Source organism: Ascaphus truei, chromosome 4, assembly GCF_040206685.1.
Source record: "Ascaphus truei isolate aAscTru1 chromosome 4, aAscTru1.hap1, whole genome shotgun sequence".
NCBI lineage: Eukaryota > Metazoa > Chordata > Amphibia > Anura > Ascaphidae > Ascaphus > Ascaphus truei.
In genome coordinates this window covers 127896629-127913387 of record NC_134486.1, presented here as the reverse complement: position 1 = coordinate 127913387, position 16759 = coordinate 127896629, and the positions used below count along the sequence as shown (strand labels likewise).

At 44.9% G+C, this 16759-nt stretch overlaps 1 protein-coding gene across 3 annotated transcripts in view; it reads right to left on the bottom strand.

Annotated features, from left to right (window-relative positions):
* VIT (vitrin) overlaps nucleotides 1–16759 on the bottom strand; it is a 171027-nt gene that overhangs the window by 37277 nt on the left and 116991 nt on the right. For all 3 annotated transcript variants that reach the window (XM_075596580.1, XM_075596581.1, XM_075596582.1), the window contains exons 7-14: nucleotides 14623–14850; nucleotides 7255–7305; nucleotides 4545–4583; nucleotides 4373–4429; nucleotides 3269–3340; nucleotides 2871–2930; nucleotides 2058–2129; nucleotides 1645–1707 (exon numbers count right to left, since the gene is read on the bottom strand). In XM_075596580.1, the coding sequence (XP_075452695.1) occupies nucleotides 1645–1707; nucleotides 2058–2129; nucleotides 2871–2930; nucleotides 3269–3340; nucleotides 4373–4429; nucleotides 4545–4583; nucleotides 7255–7305; nucleotides 14623–14850 (642 nt within the window). The remainder of the gene's footprint in view (nucleotides 1–1644; nucleotides 1708–2057; nucleotides 2130–2870; nucleotides 2931–3268; nucleotides 3341–4372; nucleotides 4430–4544; nucleotides 4584–7254; nucleotides 7306–14622; nucleotides 14851–16759) is intronic.

Here is a 16759-nt window from a genome sequence, read left to right as displayed (position 1 = left end):
AGTACAATATAAGTTTCACTGTTTAAATGAAAACGTAATTATTTGATTAGATCCTGAAGAACAATTCCTGCGCTCCAACCAATTGGGCTAAAATATAATGGTGACATGTTTATGTTTAGAACCTAAGTCTGTGTAACAAAGGAGTCATCTGGTTGCATCTTTTGATCCAAACATGATTGAAGCCTGTAGCCATATGGATATATTGAATTTTCTTTTATTTATTTTACATTGAGAAATTAGTCAAACGTAGCTAAAACACTCAGTCTGTACTGTGTTTCTTATGATAATATCAGTCAATACACTGAGCAGCCCATACTATGTCTACTTCAATCATTAAGCAACAAAGTACCATATTCTACAGCAGTGTTTTTCATGGTTCCTTGCAATTTTCAAGTCATTTGAAAGTGTTCCAAATATAGAGGAATTTACAATGCACCTGATCTCAAACGCGCTATTATAGATGGTTGAGGTTCCTTACAATGCATCTGATATCAGACACACTATTAGAGAGAGTTGAGGTTCCTTACAATGCATCTGATCTCAGACACGCTATTAGAGAGGGTTGGGGTTCCTTACAATGCATCTGATCTCAGACACACTATTAGAGAGGGTTGGGGTTCCTTACACTGCATCTGATCTCAGACACACTATTAGAGAGGATTGGGGTTCCTTACACTGCATCTGATCTCAGATGCACTATTAGAGAGGATTGGGGTTCCTTACAATGCATCTGATCTCAGGCACGCTGTTAGAGAGGGTTGGGGTCCCTTACAATGCATCTGATTTCAGACATGCTATTAGAGAGGGTTGGGGTTCCTTACACTGCATCTGATCTCAGAAGCGCTATTAGAGAGGGTTGAGGTTCCTTACAATGCATCTGATCTCAGGGACGCTATTAGAGAGGGTTGGGGTTCCTTACAATGCATCTGATCTCAGACGTGCTATTAGAGAGGGTTGAGGTTCCTCAGAATTTAATAATATAATTATAGGGTTCCTTAACCAAAAAAAAAAAGGTTGGAAACTGTTCTACAGTCTATGTATACATCTAAAAATATAATTTTGGTTTGGGGGTTTCTTTCTATTTTTTTTATGAGTCCCAAATAAAATGAAAACTCCTATCTATCTATCTATCTATCTATCTATCTATCTATCTATCTATCTATCTATCTATCTATCAATCTATCATCATAGTCAGTGTTCGACAAACCTATACATTTGCTCGCCCCGGGCGAGTGGATTTAACCCCCGGGCGAGTAAATATTGGCCCAAGCAGCACACGTTTGGTACTAGGTGGCGAGTAGATTTTTTTGTGTGGCGAGTAGATTTTTTGGTGATTTGTCAACCACTGATCATAGTAATACAAGTAAAATATTTAAAACATATCTATAAGGTAACATATCTATAGGGTAACATAAGGTAACATTTTGGTATTTTATATCTTCTTAGGACTAAAAGTTAAGTTTGACTTATTTCTGGGGAGTAAAATATAGCTTTCACGGTTTAAAATGAAAATGTAAATATGTGATTAGATGCTGGAGTGCACCTTGTTTTGGGGGATTTGTTTTGTCTTTCTGTTTGTAATAACCATGTCTATTTATTGCGGAAATCAATAATGAAATCAAATAATGGTTTACACAGTTTTACCTTGAGTGTCCCGTGTTTCTGCAGTCAAACTGGGTCCAGAAGCTGGAGCAGCATTGCTGCTTTCTGGGAACATAGATATAAAGTAGATTATTCCTTAGTCTTATTCAGTCATTTATTAATTTATGTGAATGAAAAAAAAATTGTGTGCTACTAAGCTGTAGTGTTTAATCTATAATATAGTATAAAAATGTAGAGGATAATAATTCTCCAATTAAATGTGCCGAGTATGCATAGAGAAAGTCCATTAAATAAACACAAGTCCAATCAAAAAAGTGAAAGGTCTGAAGTGAAAAAAGAAGAAGTGTTCTAATTCATTGGTGACCGTAACGATTTCCAGGCGTGTGCGGCTCTCCGTTGGAGGTTTTCCACTGCGTACATTTATTAATTTATAGTTGCGTGCATTATGGTCATACCTGCCGGTTTGCGCTGTCCCGTTTGGACATTTGCTCGTTGGCTAGGACTTTGCCACTCACGTCTTGGAAAAGCTTAAAAAAAACATGAAATCAGTGATGGTATTAATGCTCTTACAAATAGTGTAAAATCGTTCTAGTAAAAAACATTAACATGCTTATTATATTGTTCATCATTCCTCTCTCCAAAAATGATCAAATCAAGGAAACACAAGTAGATGTTTTAGGGGAAAAAAAATCTAGACCCTTCACTTTTATCCTGACTAGACACGTTAGAAAGGTGTTTGTTTTCAACGTTTTCAGAATGCTGTACACTAGATACGTCAAAAATAATTTTGTAAAATGTAAATAATCCTTAATATTGCTACAATAGAAAATACATAAGGTTTCCCTTAGGATTTATATTTAATTTGCATTCACAGTCAGGATAAAGGTTCTAGATTTTATCGCACTCCGTTTACATAATTACACTGGCTGTAGTTTTTCTACATAAAGTGCAGGCAGTTGAAGAGTGGCCGGGATCCCACTTCTGCCACGTTGTTAAACTATGAGCTGGATATCTTCAGTTGCCTACTATTCTAATAAAGTCTTACACAAGATATTTTTGCATAATAAACTGTTTATTTGCAGGTTGCAAATAAACAGTTTTTTTATGCAAAAATGTCTTGTGAGACTTTATTAAAATAGTGCGGCAACCGAAGATATCAGCTCCTAATTTGCATTAACAATATAGTCCATGAGGACACTTGCTGCCTCACTGTGTTCACTGGTAATGTATATAGTGTTGTTATATTGTGCATGTTCTGTTCTACTTACTCGGGCTTGCTTGTGCTGCTGATCCCTTTTCAGATGGAACCTGGTGAAGTCTACTGTAACCTGTCATCAGGACAAATATGATGATGAATCTGTTCATTAAGTAATTGCTATGAAGTGATGAAGCAGGAATATTTATTTTTATATATCCTACATGTTATTGCATATGCCATCAGCTGTTTAAAATGTACCCATTGAATGTATATGTTACTTGAGTACTGTGGTGGAAAATACAGTGATGAAAAAGTGAATTAATACATTTCTGTTTATTCCTTCTTCCTACCGATCAATTATCAGTACAGTGTTGGGGAAGTTTGTACTACAAGGTTGGAAGAAGACAGAGAGGTGGATATATATGTCTAAATGACTAATCACAAGACCAATCAATAGATATCCCTTACCAAGGCCAACAGATGGTTGAAGGTTTCCTATGGGTTTTCGCAAGGCTACTACAGGTTCCTGTCGTTGAGTACCTAAGTCATTTTGGGAAAGGGCAGAAGAAACACTGTTTATTTTATCATACCATCTCTTATGATATGATGCTTTCTGATGCTATCAATTCAATCGCTAATCTAGAACGGATTACATTGGTGTCAAATTAGTTTAAAATAGGAATGAACTACAGTGGTAGTCAGACATTTAAACAAAATGACCTAAAATGCTACATACACATATAATGCTTTGGAGTCTTTTTAATAAACCATTGTTTAAGTGAATGCCAAGTCAATGGTTGTTAACACTTTGGGTGATGTAGGAGCGACGGTTCACTCTGGCAAACTGGTCACATAATCAAAACATCCCTTAACCCAGTAGGACAAGGAGGACGCAATCTCCCCTAGAAAACAAGCATTCTAAGGGCATGGAGGGCCAGACCCCAGTGCTTACGTTTTGGGGTAACCCAAAAGGCTAATAACTGATAATGGCCATAACACTTTAGTGAATAAACCCATTGTAAAGCAGAATAAATGCATTGGAAAATATTGAGTTGGCCAGAACATGAGTGTGGATTGATCAGAAAGGAACACCTAGATATGTATCCCAGCCTCTAAATAAATAGTTTATTAAATTACAGTCATGCACCATACTGTAAGTATATATATATATATTTTAAAAAAAACCCTAGTAAAAGCAATAGGATATCTTTCTCTGATACTGTATATCTGGTGAAACTTTCTTACCCGAGAATTGCACCCCCTTTGCACTGATACATAGACCACATTGTTTTGATATCTTTTTAAAGCAGATTTTGACTTTTACATGTACCGTAATAATCAACATCTTTTCTAAATTAGTGATCACAGCACCAGCATGGTTGGGAGGGTTATATCCATTCTGAAGGCTGTGTATACAATATGATGAGTTAAGTCATTTGTCTTTTGGTAAATGACTGATGTACAGTAACTGAATATATAAATATTCCAGCATAAATTTACCAGTGCAAAATAAGTGTGCTTTCTATTCTTTCAATATCAAAGATTTGGAACATTCTAGAAATAGCTACTTACCTGGATTAACCCGGGCAATATGTCGGTTACTTGCAAAAGTTGATGGAGACCTGAAAGCTTTTAAAACAATTTGTGTTGGTCAGTAGTGATCAGTGAATGGTTCATTTGTGTTCTCTGTACATTAATTTCCAAACATATAACATTGAGAGTTGTAGGTGAGACAACAACATACCTTGGCTTTGCCCTCTCCCCTGTGCAGCTTGAACTTGCCCTGCAATAGGAAATTAAACATGTTCTGCATTGCTACTGTATATGAAGCAATACAAATAGGAAGGTAGTAACTTAATACACATATCATAATGAAAATGTCAAGATCTCACTAGGTCATCATCTTACTGTCTTACTTTTAGTGAGGCACAAACTATGTGCAGTTGAGATCTACACACAAAACCTCTTATAACTCACAGCTTCACTTTAGAGTTAGTACATTAAAGTATACAGTATAATTGTAACGAAGCGCGGAACACGCCCCCTGCGGCGTGTCCCTTCCTTACCTGTTTACTTCTGATCTCCGCCCTCTAGCTGCGAGTCAAGATCCTGTGTCTTTAAGGATTCTGAAGCAAGCAGCGCCATCTTGCTTTCTGGAAAACCCTGCCCTCTTCCTCCTGACAGGAAGTAAGCCTCTCTTTGACTTTCTCTCTGCTATTAGTCTTTTGCTGCCTGCCCTGGTGTCTGCTGGTACTCATCGCATACTGCTCCTGCCTGGACCTCCTTGGGACCTTTACTTATCTCCTGCGGATTCCGGAGGACTGGGACAGTCACTCTTATACTACTGAGGTTAGTTTACCGTCGGGTAGAGTAGGTACCTGCTTAGTAGGGTTCACCTTGACGTGGTAGCAGGCTTATAATTCCTTGGCCAATGGATTAGACTAAGAACCCTTATGTTATGTTTAGTTTCGCTGCACCTTGCTGTTTTTGTTACTATGCCTTTAAGAAGTCTGGATGTTCTCCAAGAAGCAGTCCTTCTCTGGATGTTACCTTGTGCTCTGGACTCCATGCCCATGTTACTGGTTTCCGTTTCCTGACTCCTGTGCTGAAGCGTTGGCTTCCCAGCAATCCCCGCGTTGGTGCCTGAGTACGTGCACTCTCCCGCTCTGCTGTCAGAGCACGCGCGCACATGCAGCTGGATCACTCATGTCTCTGAGTAGGCACTGCACCTCCGGACGCGTCGCGCATTCTCATGCGCGCGGCGCGGTCATGTGACTACGTGCGCCGATCCCAAGCTGCGCGGCAACTTACTCCCTTCGTATCCCCTGCGGCCTCCCCACCTCGCTAATGGGTCCTTCCCTTTCTCCCTGCGCTTGTGAGGAGAGCACAAGCGTGACATTATGCTCGGCCAAACAAACGGACCCCCAGAGGTGGCCCCGCCTGTCTCCATGTTCCATGCCATGTTCGTGTCCATGTTCCTGAGGCCTGCTGCTAGCTCCATGCAGAGGCCCGTTCCTGTACCCCTGTAACGTTGGGAGATCCTATAGTCCCCCCTAGTCTAGTAAGGATCATTCGGAGTCCGATCCTGAAGGGGGGGATACTGTAAGGAATCGGGGAACACGCCCCCTGCGGCGTGCTCCCTCCTTACCTGCCGCATCTCAGTTCCCGCTCTCCTAATAGAGCATGCACGCACCTGCGGTTCCCTACTCGTAGCACGGAGCCCGGCCACCCCCGGTCGCGTCACGCATTCTCTCACGCGTGGCGCGTACACGTGACGGCGTGTGCCGCCCTCCAGCTGTGAGTCAACTTAACGCCCCCTTGTGGCGTATTCTCTACCCATGCCTAGTTTCTCTGATGTCTCTCTGAATGGCATGCGCCGTCCTCTAGCTGCGAGTCAAGATTCCCTGTTGATTCTCTGTGTGGCGGGCGCTGCCTCTAGCTGCGAGCCTACCTTCCTATGCATCACTGCCCCTAAGTCTCTTGGATCGCTCGGAGTTCAATCCTTAAGAGGGGGGTACTTTAACGATGCGCGGAACACGCCCCCTGTGGCGTGTCCCTTCCTTACCTGTTTACTTCTGATCTCCGCCCTCTAGCTGCGAGTCAAGATCCTGTGTCTTTAAGGATTCTGAAGCAAGCAGCGCCATCTTGCTTTCTGGCAAACCCTGCCCTCTTCCTCCTGACAGGAAGTAAGCCTCTCTTTGACTTTCTCTCTGCTGTTAGTCTTTTGCTGCCTGCCCTGGTGTCTGCTGGTACTCATCGCATACTGCTCCTGCCTGGGCCTCCTTGGGAACTTTACTTATCTCCTGCGGATTCCGGAGGACTGGGACAGTCACTCTTATACTACTGAGGTTAGTTTACCATCGGATAGTGTAGGTACCTGCTTAGTAGGGTTCACCTTGACGTGGTAGCAGGCTTATAATTCCTTGGCCAATGGATTAGACTAAGAACCCTTATGTTATGTTTAGTTTCGCTGCACCTTGCTGTTTTTGTTACTATGCCTTTAAGAAGTCTGGACGTTCTCCAACGAGCAGTCCTTCTCTGGATGTTACCTTGTGCTCTGGACTACATGCCCACGTGACTACGTGCGCCGATCCCAAGATGCGCGGCAACTTACTCCCTTCGTATCCCCTGCGGCCTCCCCACCTCGCTAATGGGTCCTTCCCTTTCTCCCTGCGCTTGTGAGGAGAGCACAAGCGTGACAATAATATAGTGAGAGCATTTAAAGTGAAAACTCTCCAGATCACAGCCAGGATATAGCAACAAATGCAAAGAAGAACGCTAGTATTGCCTTTTTTAGGACTTTTACATTTTATTGTAGCATAATACAATACAAAATGCGTCGGGGTATACCTTACCCTTCAATATTTAGCTTCTGGCCTTGAACAGATGTGTATTCCTCCAACCCCTTCCACAGTTTGTAATCAATAAACCTTCAACACTCAACTCACACTTACTTGATGCTGCGGCAGCAATAGATGTATAAGCTGGATGGATATTGCTTGAACCTAAATTGACAGCAAATATGACAAAATTCAGAAAAATGCAGTAACAAACCAAAACCTTGAGAATATACTGTATATATAAAAAGAATGGTTACAATTTACTGTTTGATGATATATTGATGACCTGGATGAGTGAAAGGGAAACATAACCTACAAGTTACTCGTTCATGGAACCAGGAAAGCTGGTAAGACATTAGAGACGCTCATCAATTTTAAACTGTTCATAGAATGTATTGTTGGATGTACAGTAAAAAGAGTCATCGTATCAGAGATACAAGCGTATAGTGCGAAAAAAGTTCCTCTAAAAAGTCTCTGAATTGTCAAACTATTATTTCTCAATTGCAAAAATCAAAAGCTGTTGAACTCTTGATGGTTTTAAGCTATGGAATATTTCAATTGGAATATTATTCGAATTATTAGAGTTTTTCACAATTCAAGTTCCAGACACGCAATTGATTCTATATTGAAGTTTCTCATTTTCATTATTTTTGTAATGCTGTATGTACAAATTCTATAATAGTGATATGGATAACATATCCAAAATGTATTTCATATAGTGGTGGTGCAGGGAAAGATGTTAATATCTAAAACTACAGTATGGGGGTTTTTTTTTTTCTAAAATCCTTTTTCGTTGACTGAGCCACTGATTGAGCCACCTGTGCTGAAGCAGGGATATCCTTAAAACCTGACCGGTTGGTGGCCCTGGAGTACTGGAGTTGGCCAGCCCTGCACTACTTAAATCAATACTTTTTCTTCACTCAGGTTTTCCCAGTGCTACTTTGTAATCCAATGTTGTTGGTCAATAAAATAAAAGGACCAGCTATCCTTCCCTTGCAACCAGGGACATTATCATAACCAATCTGTTTGGAGACCCATTTTGATCAGAGCTAATTAAAAATCAGAATACAGTAGGTTAACATTTTGAAATGACTTAATTTATTCAGATTTCTTATTATGTTAATTATTCGGAGAATACCAGTAATTATCAGTAGTTCCATTCTCCTGTTATACAGAGTAGTAGCAGAAAATGTGTTCTGCACAGTATACGTATTTCTCTCTGTTACTTTCGTCCTTAATATTTAAACATTAATATCCAGCAGCAAATGATAACTTGAGCAATAAGCTAGCTGGGCCCAAGGGTAAACTGCGTGCACTTATATTTCCATGTCTGCAATGAGCTACCAGAATGATTATATCCAAATCAGTACTTAAAGCAGCACTCTCCCCCTCTCCCACCTTACTCAGTTCTCCCCTTTACCAGAATGGGAAGCAGAAGGTCCCCGGAACAGAACCGCGTTATTTTCGGTTGTGGGGCCCCATGGTTCCCAAGATACTGGTTATCAGAAAAAGTAGCGCCGGTACTTCCATAGTTTTTATATCCCCCACATTAAACAGGCCAATAAGAAACTGTTGCAGCCTCCTATCGGCCTGCGTGACCTGGGACATTTAAACCGCCATTTTGTTTCGTCTGGAGGAGACTCAGTTGTGCTATTTTTATCATTAAGTATCGCAGGAATAGGGGGTTCCCAGAGCAGAAAATTGTGCTTCGTAGCTCCACGGACCCAATGGTTTCACTATCCAACGCTTCTTCCAGAACGGATTCCGTTGGATAACCGAGGACCGCCTGTATATATGGCACAGGTGTTTTGGTTAAAAACTGCTTAGACCTGTCTGTATTTATTGCATCAGTAAAAACAGAGAAAGAAAGGAAGTAAAAGAGTTACAAATGGATGCAGCCGATAAAATATGTGCACCACATCTCGTTTCCCTAGTCCTTTATGGTTCCAAATCCCCACTCCAAAAAGATGAAATGTAATGTGATTGCACTTATACATATACTTCTGAAGCGACAATTTATTTAAACACCATAACACTTTCCTAAAGGTCTATGGCCCGAGTTGCTTATATTTACAACCGTATTTTGGATTCAATTATATAAATATAAACCTGCTTCTAAGGCTGAGTACACGCTGCCGCTGAGCTCGCTCATGCTTGGAGAGCGGTGATGTCACCAGCTCTCCAAACATGAGCAATCGCTGTCCTGCAACATTTTTAGAGCAGGAGTGGGGGGGGGGGGGGAGGAGGAGAGGGGCGTGGCTATTACGGGAGGGGGTGTGTCATTGGCTGTATAGGGGCTTTCTGTGTTTCTGTGTATATCTCTCTCTATTTATCTCTCTCTCATATATATACGACATACCTCCACTACCCCCTGACCCGTGTGGACTGTGTGAAGTGTTTGTTCCTTTGCATCTTTATTCACCGTCCTTTTGATGCAGGGACGTCCTGACGCTGGTCTGTATTGCTGGACTGCCCTTTCATTATGCTCACTGCATATCTGTAGTGCTTATTGCTGCTGGGGAGTCCGTTTTTGACCTTTGCCTACCTGATTATTGCCTGGAATGCTGGGGGTCTACTCTGACTGCACATTGTGCTATATGTGGACTTCCTCCCTACCTTGCTGATTGTATGTGTGTAGTGCATCTTTAAGTATCAGGACTCATTTACTTATCTTAGCACCTCACAGGGTCCCCTTTATTTTACCTTTGTGGCTATATGTATTATATGCATTACTCCTTCTTTAGCCATTCAGGTATTCTGCTGTTTGTTACACTTATTTTCCCCAGTTAGTATTAATTCCTTTTTGCCTGTTATTTCATGTGTCACATCATGCAGCATATACAGTGTTTTTTCACAGCTGCTTTATTTACAGGCTTTTGAGGGATTATTTTGTGTTTTGGTATTTCCATTTATCATTTTGAGTTCCTATTCACCTTAGGATCTGCCGATCTTCACTATACTACTAGGGGAATTTTCTTTCCCTGTCATGGAACAGAAATACCCATGTCTGCCTTCTCTGTTTCAAGCCCCCTTCCCTTGGCAGTTCTGAATGCTAGCTGTATTTGGAGGTTACTTTCCTTACAGTTTTACTCCCAGTGCAGATGGAATGGATACATTATGTAGCCCTTTTTCCTTCCAGTCTGTCACACCCCTGGTTGCTCTGGCAACATCTCCAGTCCTCCAGTTAATGGGCTTTCCCATTCCCCCCCCTCCCCTGTCCTTGCTGACAGTTAGTGCATTCCCACTTCACTTTTAGGGTGACCCTTGCCCCTCACTTCCTTTTCCAGTATCACCTCCGGCGGAGTGAGTACCCTGCTGTAACTGCTCTAGTGGCAGGATTACCCTTTTCACCTGTCCTTAACTACATAGCACCCACAGAGAGACATTATCTAAACACACACATCTCTTCACAAGTGCCTGTCTTTTATGCTGCTTTCCCCAAATAAAGTAAAGAAAAGATACAGAACATGTTGTGCTTTGAAAAGAGGGCCGAGTTGAAACTATCTGGGCTAATCATTTTACACATGACCCTGGCCTCCAGAATATTCCCATAGTTTTGTTATGTTCTATTAGGACTCTTATTATTTGGTTTTTCCATGTTTGGGTTTTTTTTTTTTGTGTTTAGTTATTCTAAGTTTTATTTTACAGCAGCTTATCTTACATGTGGTATGTGTATGAGTTTGTCTTTTGTGTTTTTATCTTGCATTGCTAATAAAGCCCATTTTTCTATTCTCATAACATTTTTGAGTGCTCCACTTTTTTCTCCTTTTTTCTCCTTTTTTAGTCCTTACATTATCTTTGGGTCAGTAGCACCGCCAGAGGGTAATTTTTACCCTGATGTCTGGTTTTATGTATTACCAGGTCATTCAGAACTGATTTGATTGCGGCATCTATTCTGTGTTATATATGTAGCCAGGTCCCCCGTGGTATAGTTGCCCCCCCCCTTCTGCCAGCGCGAGCAGCATGTACCTGGGAGTTGCGGCCGGTTGCCGGGAACGCGAGCGGAGCGGTTGCAAGGCACGCAGCGGGCCGGTTGCCGGGGACGCGATCGGGCCGTTACTAAGGCCGCGGTCGCGTTGCGAGGGTACCGGCGGCTCGGGAAGCAGGGCGCCGTCATGTTCGGCGCTGTTGCGCATGCGCAGGAGGCCAGCTAGCGCGAGAGGCCCCCAAACAGCTCGCGCATGCGCAAGGCGGGAAGGACAGCCCCCAGGGTACACAGGGGCAGAGCCACATGACTCCAGGGAGCCAATAGGGCTGCAGATCTCCCCAGAAGGGAGATAGATACATTTCGCGGGGTTTTGCAGCAACGCAGGCAGTCAAGATCCGGACCAGCTAGGGGTAAGAGGTGGATGCAGGGGTCAGTGACCCTCTGCATTAGGCCAGCAGCCCCCAAGGTCCCAGTTAGGTCCTGAGCCACCTAGTAGCTTGTGGAGCTTAGGGACAGGCCCTAGATAGGGACACTGCCCCATTAATTGGTTACTTAGCCAGGGACACAGTGCTGAATCCGTGCGGCCCTGCGAGGTGAGTTCTGGGCTCAGAACCCCACCAACGACCCTGGGACTAAGGTGATATTATCCGCGCTGGAATTCACCCAACGCGGTGTGGAGGACAACGTCGGATCGGGCGGATCTCCAGTGATATCGCGGTACCCGTGGCTGGAGCCCGGGCAGGTAACCTGCAACTCACGTGCACCAACCAGGCCTATCACCAGACATAGTGGCTGCATAGTCACACATACACATGCACAGTGGTATTTGACTTTGGGTGTGCGAGACATTTGGGTGGGGTTACTGGACACGGGGTGGGATCACTCTGTGGGAGGTTAGCGTCCGCCGTGACGCCTAGAGGTGGTTAGCGTCCGCCGAGACGCCTAGAGGTGTTAGCGCCCGCCGTGGCGCAGAGTGGTTAGCGTCCGCTGTGGCGCATAGTGGTTAGCGTCCTGTGAGACGCCATGTGTGGCTCCTCTAGAGAGGAGTCATGGGTATGTTGATGTGTTATGCTATGCAGTAAAGGCAGTTCTGTTTTATATTTGCTCGCTTTGTGTGGTTGTTTCCTGTGAGGGTCTCCTCCCACTCCGTTGGGATCCCTCCCAGGTGGAGGCGTTGCACCCAGAGATGTATAACATGCATGTACCGAGAAGAGGCTGTAAGTGATCACCCTAGTATAATTACCCCATGTTCCCCGTGGCGGAAGCTCAGCCCTCCTGTGAGCCAACAGGTAATGTCCCACACTTGAGTAACCTTGTATGTTCCTACACCTCCACAGTATTATCTGCGAGTGGGTGGGGGAAAACCCGTTACATATATATATATATATATATCTCCCCCTTCCCTCATCTCTCTCCCCCATTGCTCTCTCTCCCCCCATCGCGTGCTCTCTCTCCCCCCCATTGCTCTCTCTCTCTCCCCAATGCTCTCTCTCTCCCCGCCATTGCACTCTCTATCTTCCCCCATTGCTCTCCCCCCCCTCCATTGCTCTCTCTCTCCCAGCCCCCTCTCTCCCCCCTTGCTTTCTCTCCCCGCCCCTTGCTTTCTCTCCCCTCTCACCCTTCCCCTCTCTCTCTCTCTCTCTCCCCCTTCTCCCCCCTCTCTCCCTTCTCCCCCCCCTCTCTCTCTCACTTCTCCCCCTCTCTCTTTCTCTCTCCCATCTCCCCCCTCTCTCTCTCCCTTCTCCCCCTTCTCTCTTTTCCCCCCCTCTCGCTCCCTTCTTCCCCTCTCTTACTCTCTCCATTCTCTCTCTTTCTCTCTCCCTTCTCCCCCTCTCTCTTCCCCCTCTCTCTCTCCCCCCCTCTCTCTCTTCTCCCCCCTCTCTCCCTTCTCCCCCCTCTCTCCCTTCTGCCCTCTCTCTCTCTCCCTAACTTCTTCTTCTCTCTCTCCCTTCTCCCCCCTCTCTCTCCCTTCACCCCTCTCTCTCCCTTCTCCCTCCTCTCTCTTCTCCCCCCTCTCTCTCTCTTCTCCCCCCTCTCTCTCTTCTCCCCCCTCTCTCTCCCTTCTCCCCCTTTCTCTCCCTTCTGCCCTCTCTCTCTCTCCCTCCCTCCCTTCTTCTCTCCCCCCCTCTTTCTCTCTCCCTTCTCCCCCTCTCTCTCTCCCTTCTCTCCCCCTCTCTCTTCTCCCCCCTCTCTCACCCTTCTCCCCCCTCTCTCTCCCTTCTCCCCCTCTCTCTCCCTTCTCCCCCCCTCTCTCTCTCTCCCTTCTCACTCTCTCTCCCTTCTCTCTCTTTCTCTCTCCCCCATCTCCCCACTCTCTCTCTCCCTTCTCCCCCCCCCACACCAGTCCGTTTGCCCCACACCCCACCCCAGCAGTCCGTTTGCCCCCAGTAGTAGTAGTCTGTTAGCCCCCACCACCCTTAGCAGCAGTAGTAGTAGTCTGTTTGCCCCCACCACCCCCCAGCAGCAGAAGTTGTAGTCCGTTTGCCCCCACCACCCCCCACACACCACAGCAGTCCGTTTTGACCCCCCCCACCCCCCCCCCCACACCACAGTAATCTATTTTGCCACCCCCCCACATACCACAGCAGTCCATTTTGCCACCCGCCCACACACCACAGCTGTCCGTTTTGCCCCCACCCACCCCAGCAGTCCATTTTTCCCCCACCCCAGCAGTCCGTTTTGCCCCACCCCCACCCCCCACACACCACAGCAGTCCGTTTTGCCCCCACCCCCCACACACCACAGCAGTCTGTTTTGCCCCCCCCCACACCACAGCAGTCCATTTTGCCCCTGCCCACCTCCCCCACACCACAGCAGTCCGTTTTGTACCCCCCCACACACACACCTCAGCAGTCCGTTTTGCACCCCCCCACACATCACATCAGTCCGTTTTGCAACCACACACACCACAGCAGTCCGTTTTGCAAACACACACCACCTCACACACACACCACAGCAGTCTGTTTTGCCCCCCCCCACACCACAGCAGTCCATTTTGCCCCTGCCCACCTCCCCCACACCACAGCAGTCCGTTTTGTACCCCCCCACACACACACCTCAGCAGTCCGTTTTGCACCCCCCCACACACCATAGCAGTCCATTCTGCAACCACACACACCACAGCAGTCCGTTTTGCAAACACACACCACCTCACACACACACCACAGCAGTCCGTTTTGCATCCACCCCCCCCCCCCCACACACACCACAGCAGTCCGTTTTGCACCCACCCCCACCCCCCACACACCACAGCAGTCCGTTTCCCCCCCCTCCACTTCTCTCGGCTAGAAATCCCATATCTGTGTTTGCAGTAGTGAGAGGGCATTAGAACGCGCCCTCTTCCCATTGCTCAGAGCAGGGTCGCTCTGAGCCTGAAAGTATCTCTGCAGTGTCTCCTCAAGCGCAAAACTTGGGAGAGTGTGCGGGCACGAGCATGAGCGCCCACGGACAGCGCGAGCGTGAACGGGAGGATTCCCATTCACAGAGGTAAGCGCGCTAAGCGCCAAGCGCATAGCGAGCTCAGCGCCAGCGGGGACTCAGCCTAATATACTGACCTGTATCTCTAGCCCGAACCACTGGGGGCTTTGGCTTCGCAGTAGTGGTGGTAGCTGTGGCGGTGGTTGGCTTTGGTGTGGTGGTTGGCTTTGGTGTGGTGGTGGTGGTGGGCTCCGGAGTTGTGGTGGTGGTTGTAGGTTCTGGAGTTGTGGCGGTGGTTGTTGTACTGGTGGATTGAGTTGTTGTTGACACCGTAGAAGGTGGCAATACTTTCTGTACTGTATCCACTAGAGAAAAAAATCAACATGGTTACAGAGAGCATCTCAAATAATGCAAGTGGTGCTGAAAATATGAGTGCATTTTTCTGGGAGGGTCTCAATTTTTTAATAAGGCTATGCAAAAAACAGTCATGTTACCATTACGTCATCCTTACTCCCTCAATGTTATTTTTTTGTCAGGATTAGAAACATGCAAATGCAGTTTGTCGAAAATTCAAATTTTTCCCCCAATGATTTTGCAGAGTAAATGAGTAGTTTAGTATTAGGTGATAACTTTTTTTATTTGGACTAACAATTGATAATATAAGACAAGCTTTCGAGAGTTCTCCTCAGAGATTTACCAAAGATTTCATGAGTTAAATGATGTTATAATAAACAGTGTTTTTTATCTGTATCCCTGGTGCGGTGTTGACACAGCATCATGATATTCTTCTTAAGGTACAGTACCAAACAGAAGAAGGTGAAGGAGAAAAAAAGAGTATACTTTGCTTATCGAAGAGAAGTCAAATCCTGTCAAACACACAAAGGTGTGTATTTGCTAAAGTCTCTCTGCTGCAAATTTGGAGCAAAAACCCGTGCAAATAACAGTACTAGATTTATCAAAGAAAACAAATCACATTGAAAACAATAGGGGGGCCTATGGTATGTAGCAAGATGATATATAATTTGTATTGTGCATCAACAGTTTAGTGTTAAAAAGTAGTGCAAACCTTCATAGAATGTGTGTCGTATGAAGACTTGATACACATGATGCATCATTTGTTAACTCTTTAATTAATTTAACTCTTTGAGTGCCTCTTGACGTAGCTACCACGTCTGCCTGGCACTCCACTGGCCCAGCAATGATCCAGTAGCTGCGTTATGAGATTTTGTTAAGTGCTCCACAGTAGCTGTCTGAGGAATGGAAAGAGGAGAACTCCTGAGGAGTGGTCACGTGATCGTGAGGTGTATGGGGCCCTGAGGCCCTTTGGCACCTCTGGCATGCAAAGGGTTACATTAAAAGAGAATGATGTGTTTTTTTTTAATTCGTGTTAGTACATATTACACTAAAAATGTATATTTGTAGTAGCCATACTTTTATTTATAAAATGTTTTACTAGGAAGTAATACATTGAGAGTTACCTCTCGTTTTCAAGTATGTCCTGGGCATAGAGTTAAGACAAATAATACATGGTTACAAATACAGTTACATAAATGAACAGGGTATACATTATATACAAGACATTGCATGCACAGTTAAAGATAATGGGGCCTATGCAGAGAGCAGCGCTATTTCAAAACTCGCCATTTTTTGGAGAAAATCGCGCAGAAAGCAGCAGAAAATGGCGAGTTACGAAAAACGCGCCAATTTTTTTTTTCTATTTCTAAAACTCGCCTCGCGGCTGGCGAGAACCTCCATCTCGCCAGTTTTAAAAATATCCTAATGCAGAGAGGCGCGAACGGCATCTAGCAGCTGTTCGCGCCAATAAAATGGCGCGATTGTCTCCTTTTTGCCTCGCCAGGAAAAGTTGGCAAGAAGCTGCCGCTCGCGGCCATAGCAAAGGAAAAAAAAAGACGCAAATTTTTTTTAACACATTTCTGCAGCGCGCATCTCGCCAATTTAAACTCGCCACACGCATTCATGTTAAACATAGCAGAATTCGCACATTTCTGCATATGGAGAATAAAACTCTCCAAAAAAGCTACTTTTTATTAAACTCGCCATTTTTAAAATTCGCTGCTCTCTGCATAGGCCCCAATATATATTATAGGCGTATGTAACAGTTACAGACCAGATTAAAATGTGAGACAGCCTTAGTTTTGAAAGAATTTAAACTGGTGGTGGCAGTGAGAGTCTCCGATAGGTTGTTCTAGTTTTGGGGTGCACGGTAAGAGAAGGAGGAGCGGCTGGATACTTTGTTGAGCCATGGGACCATGA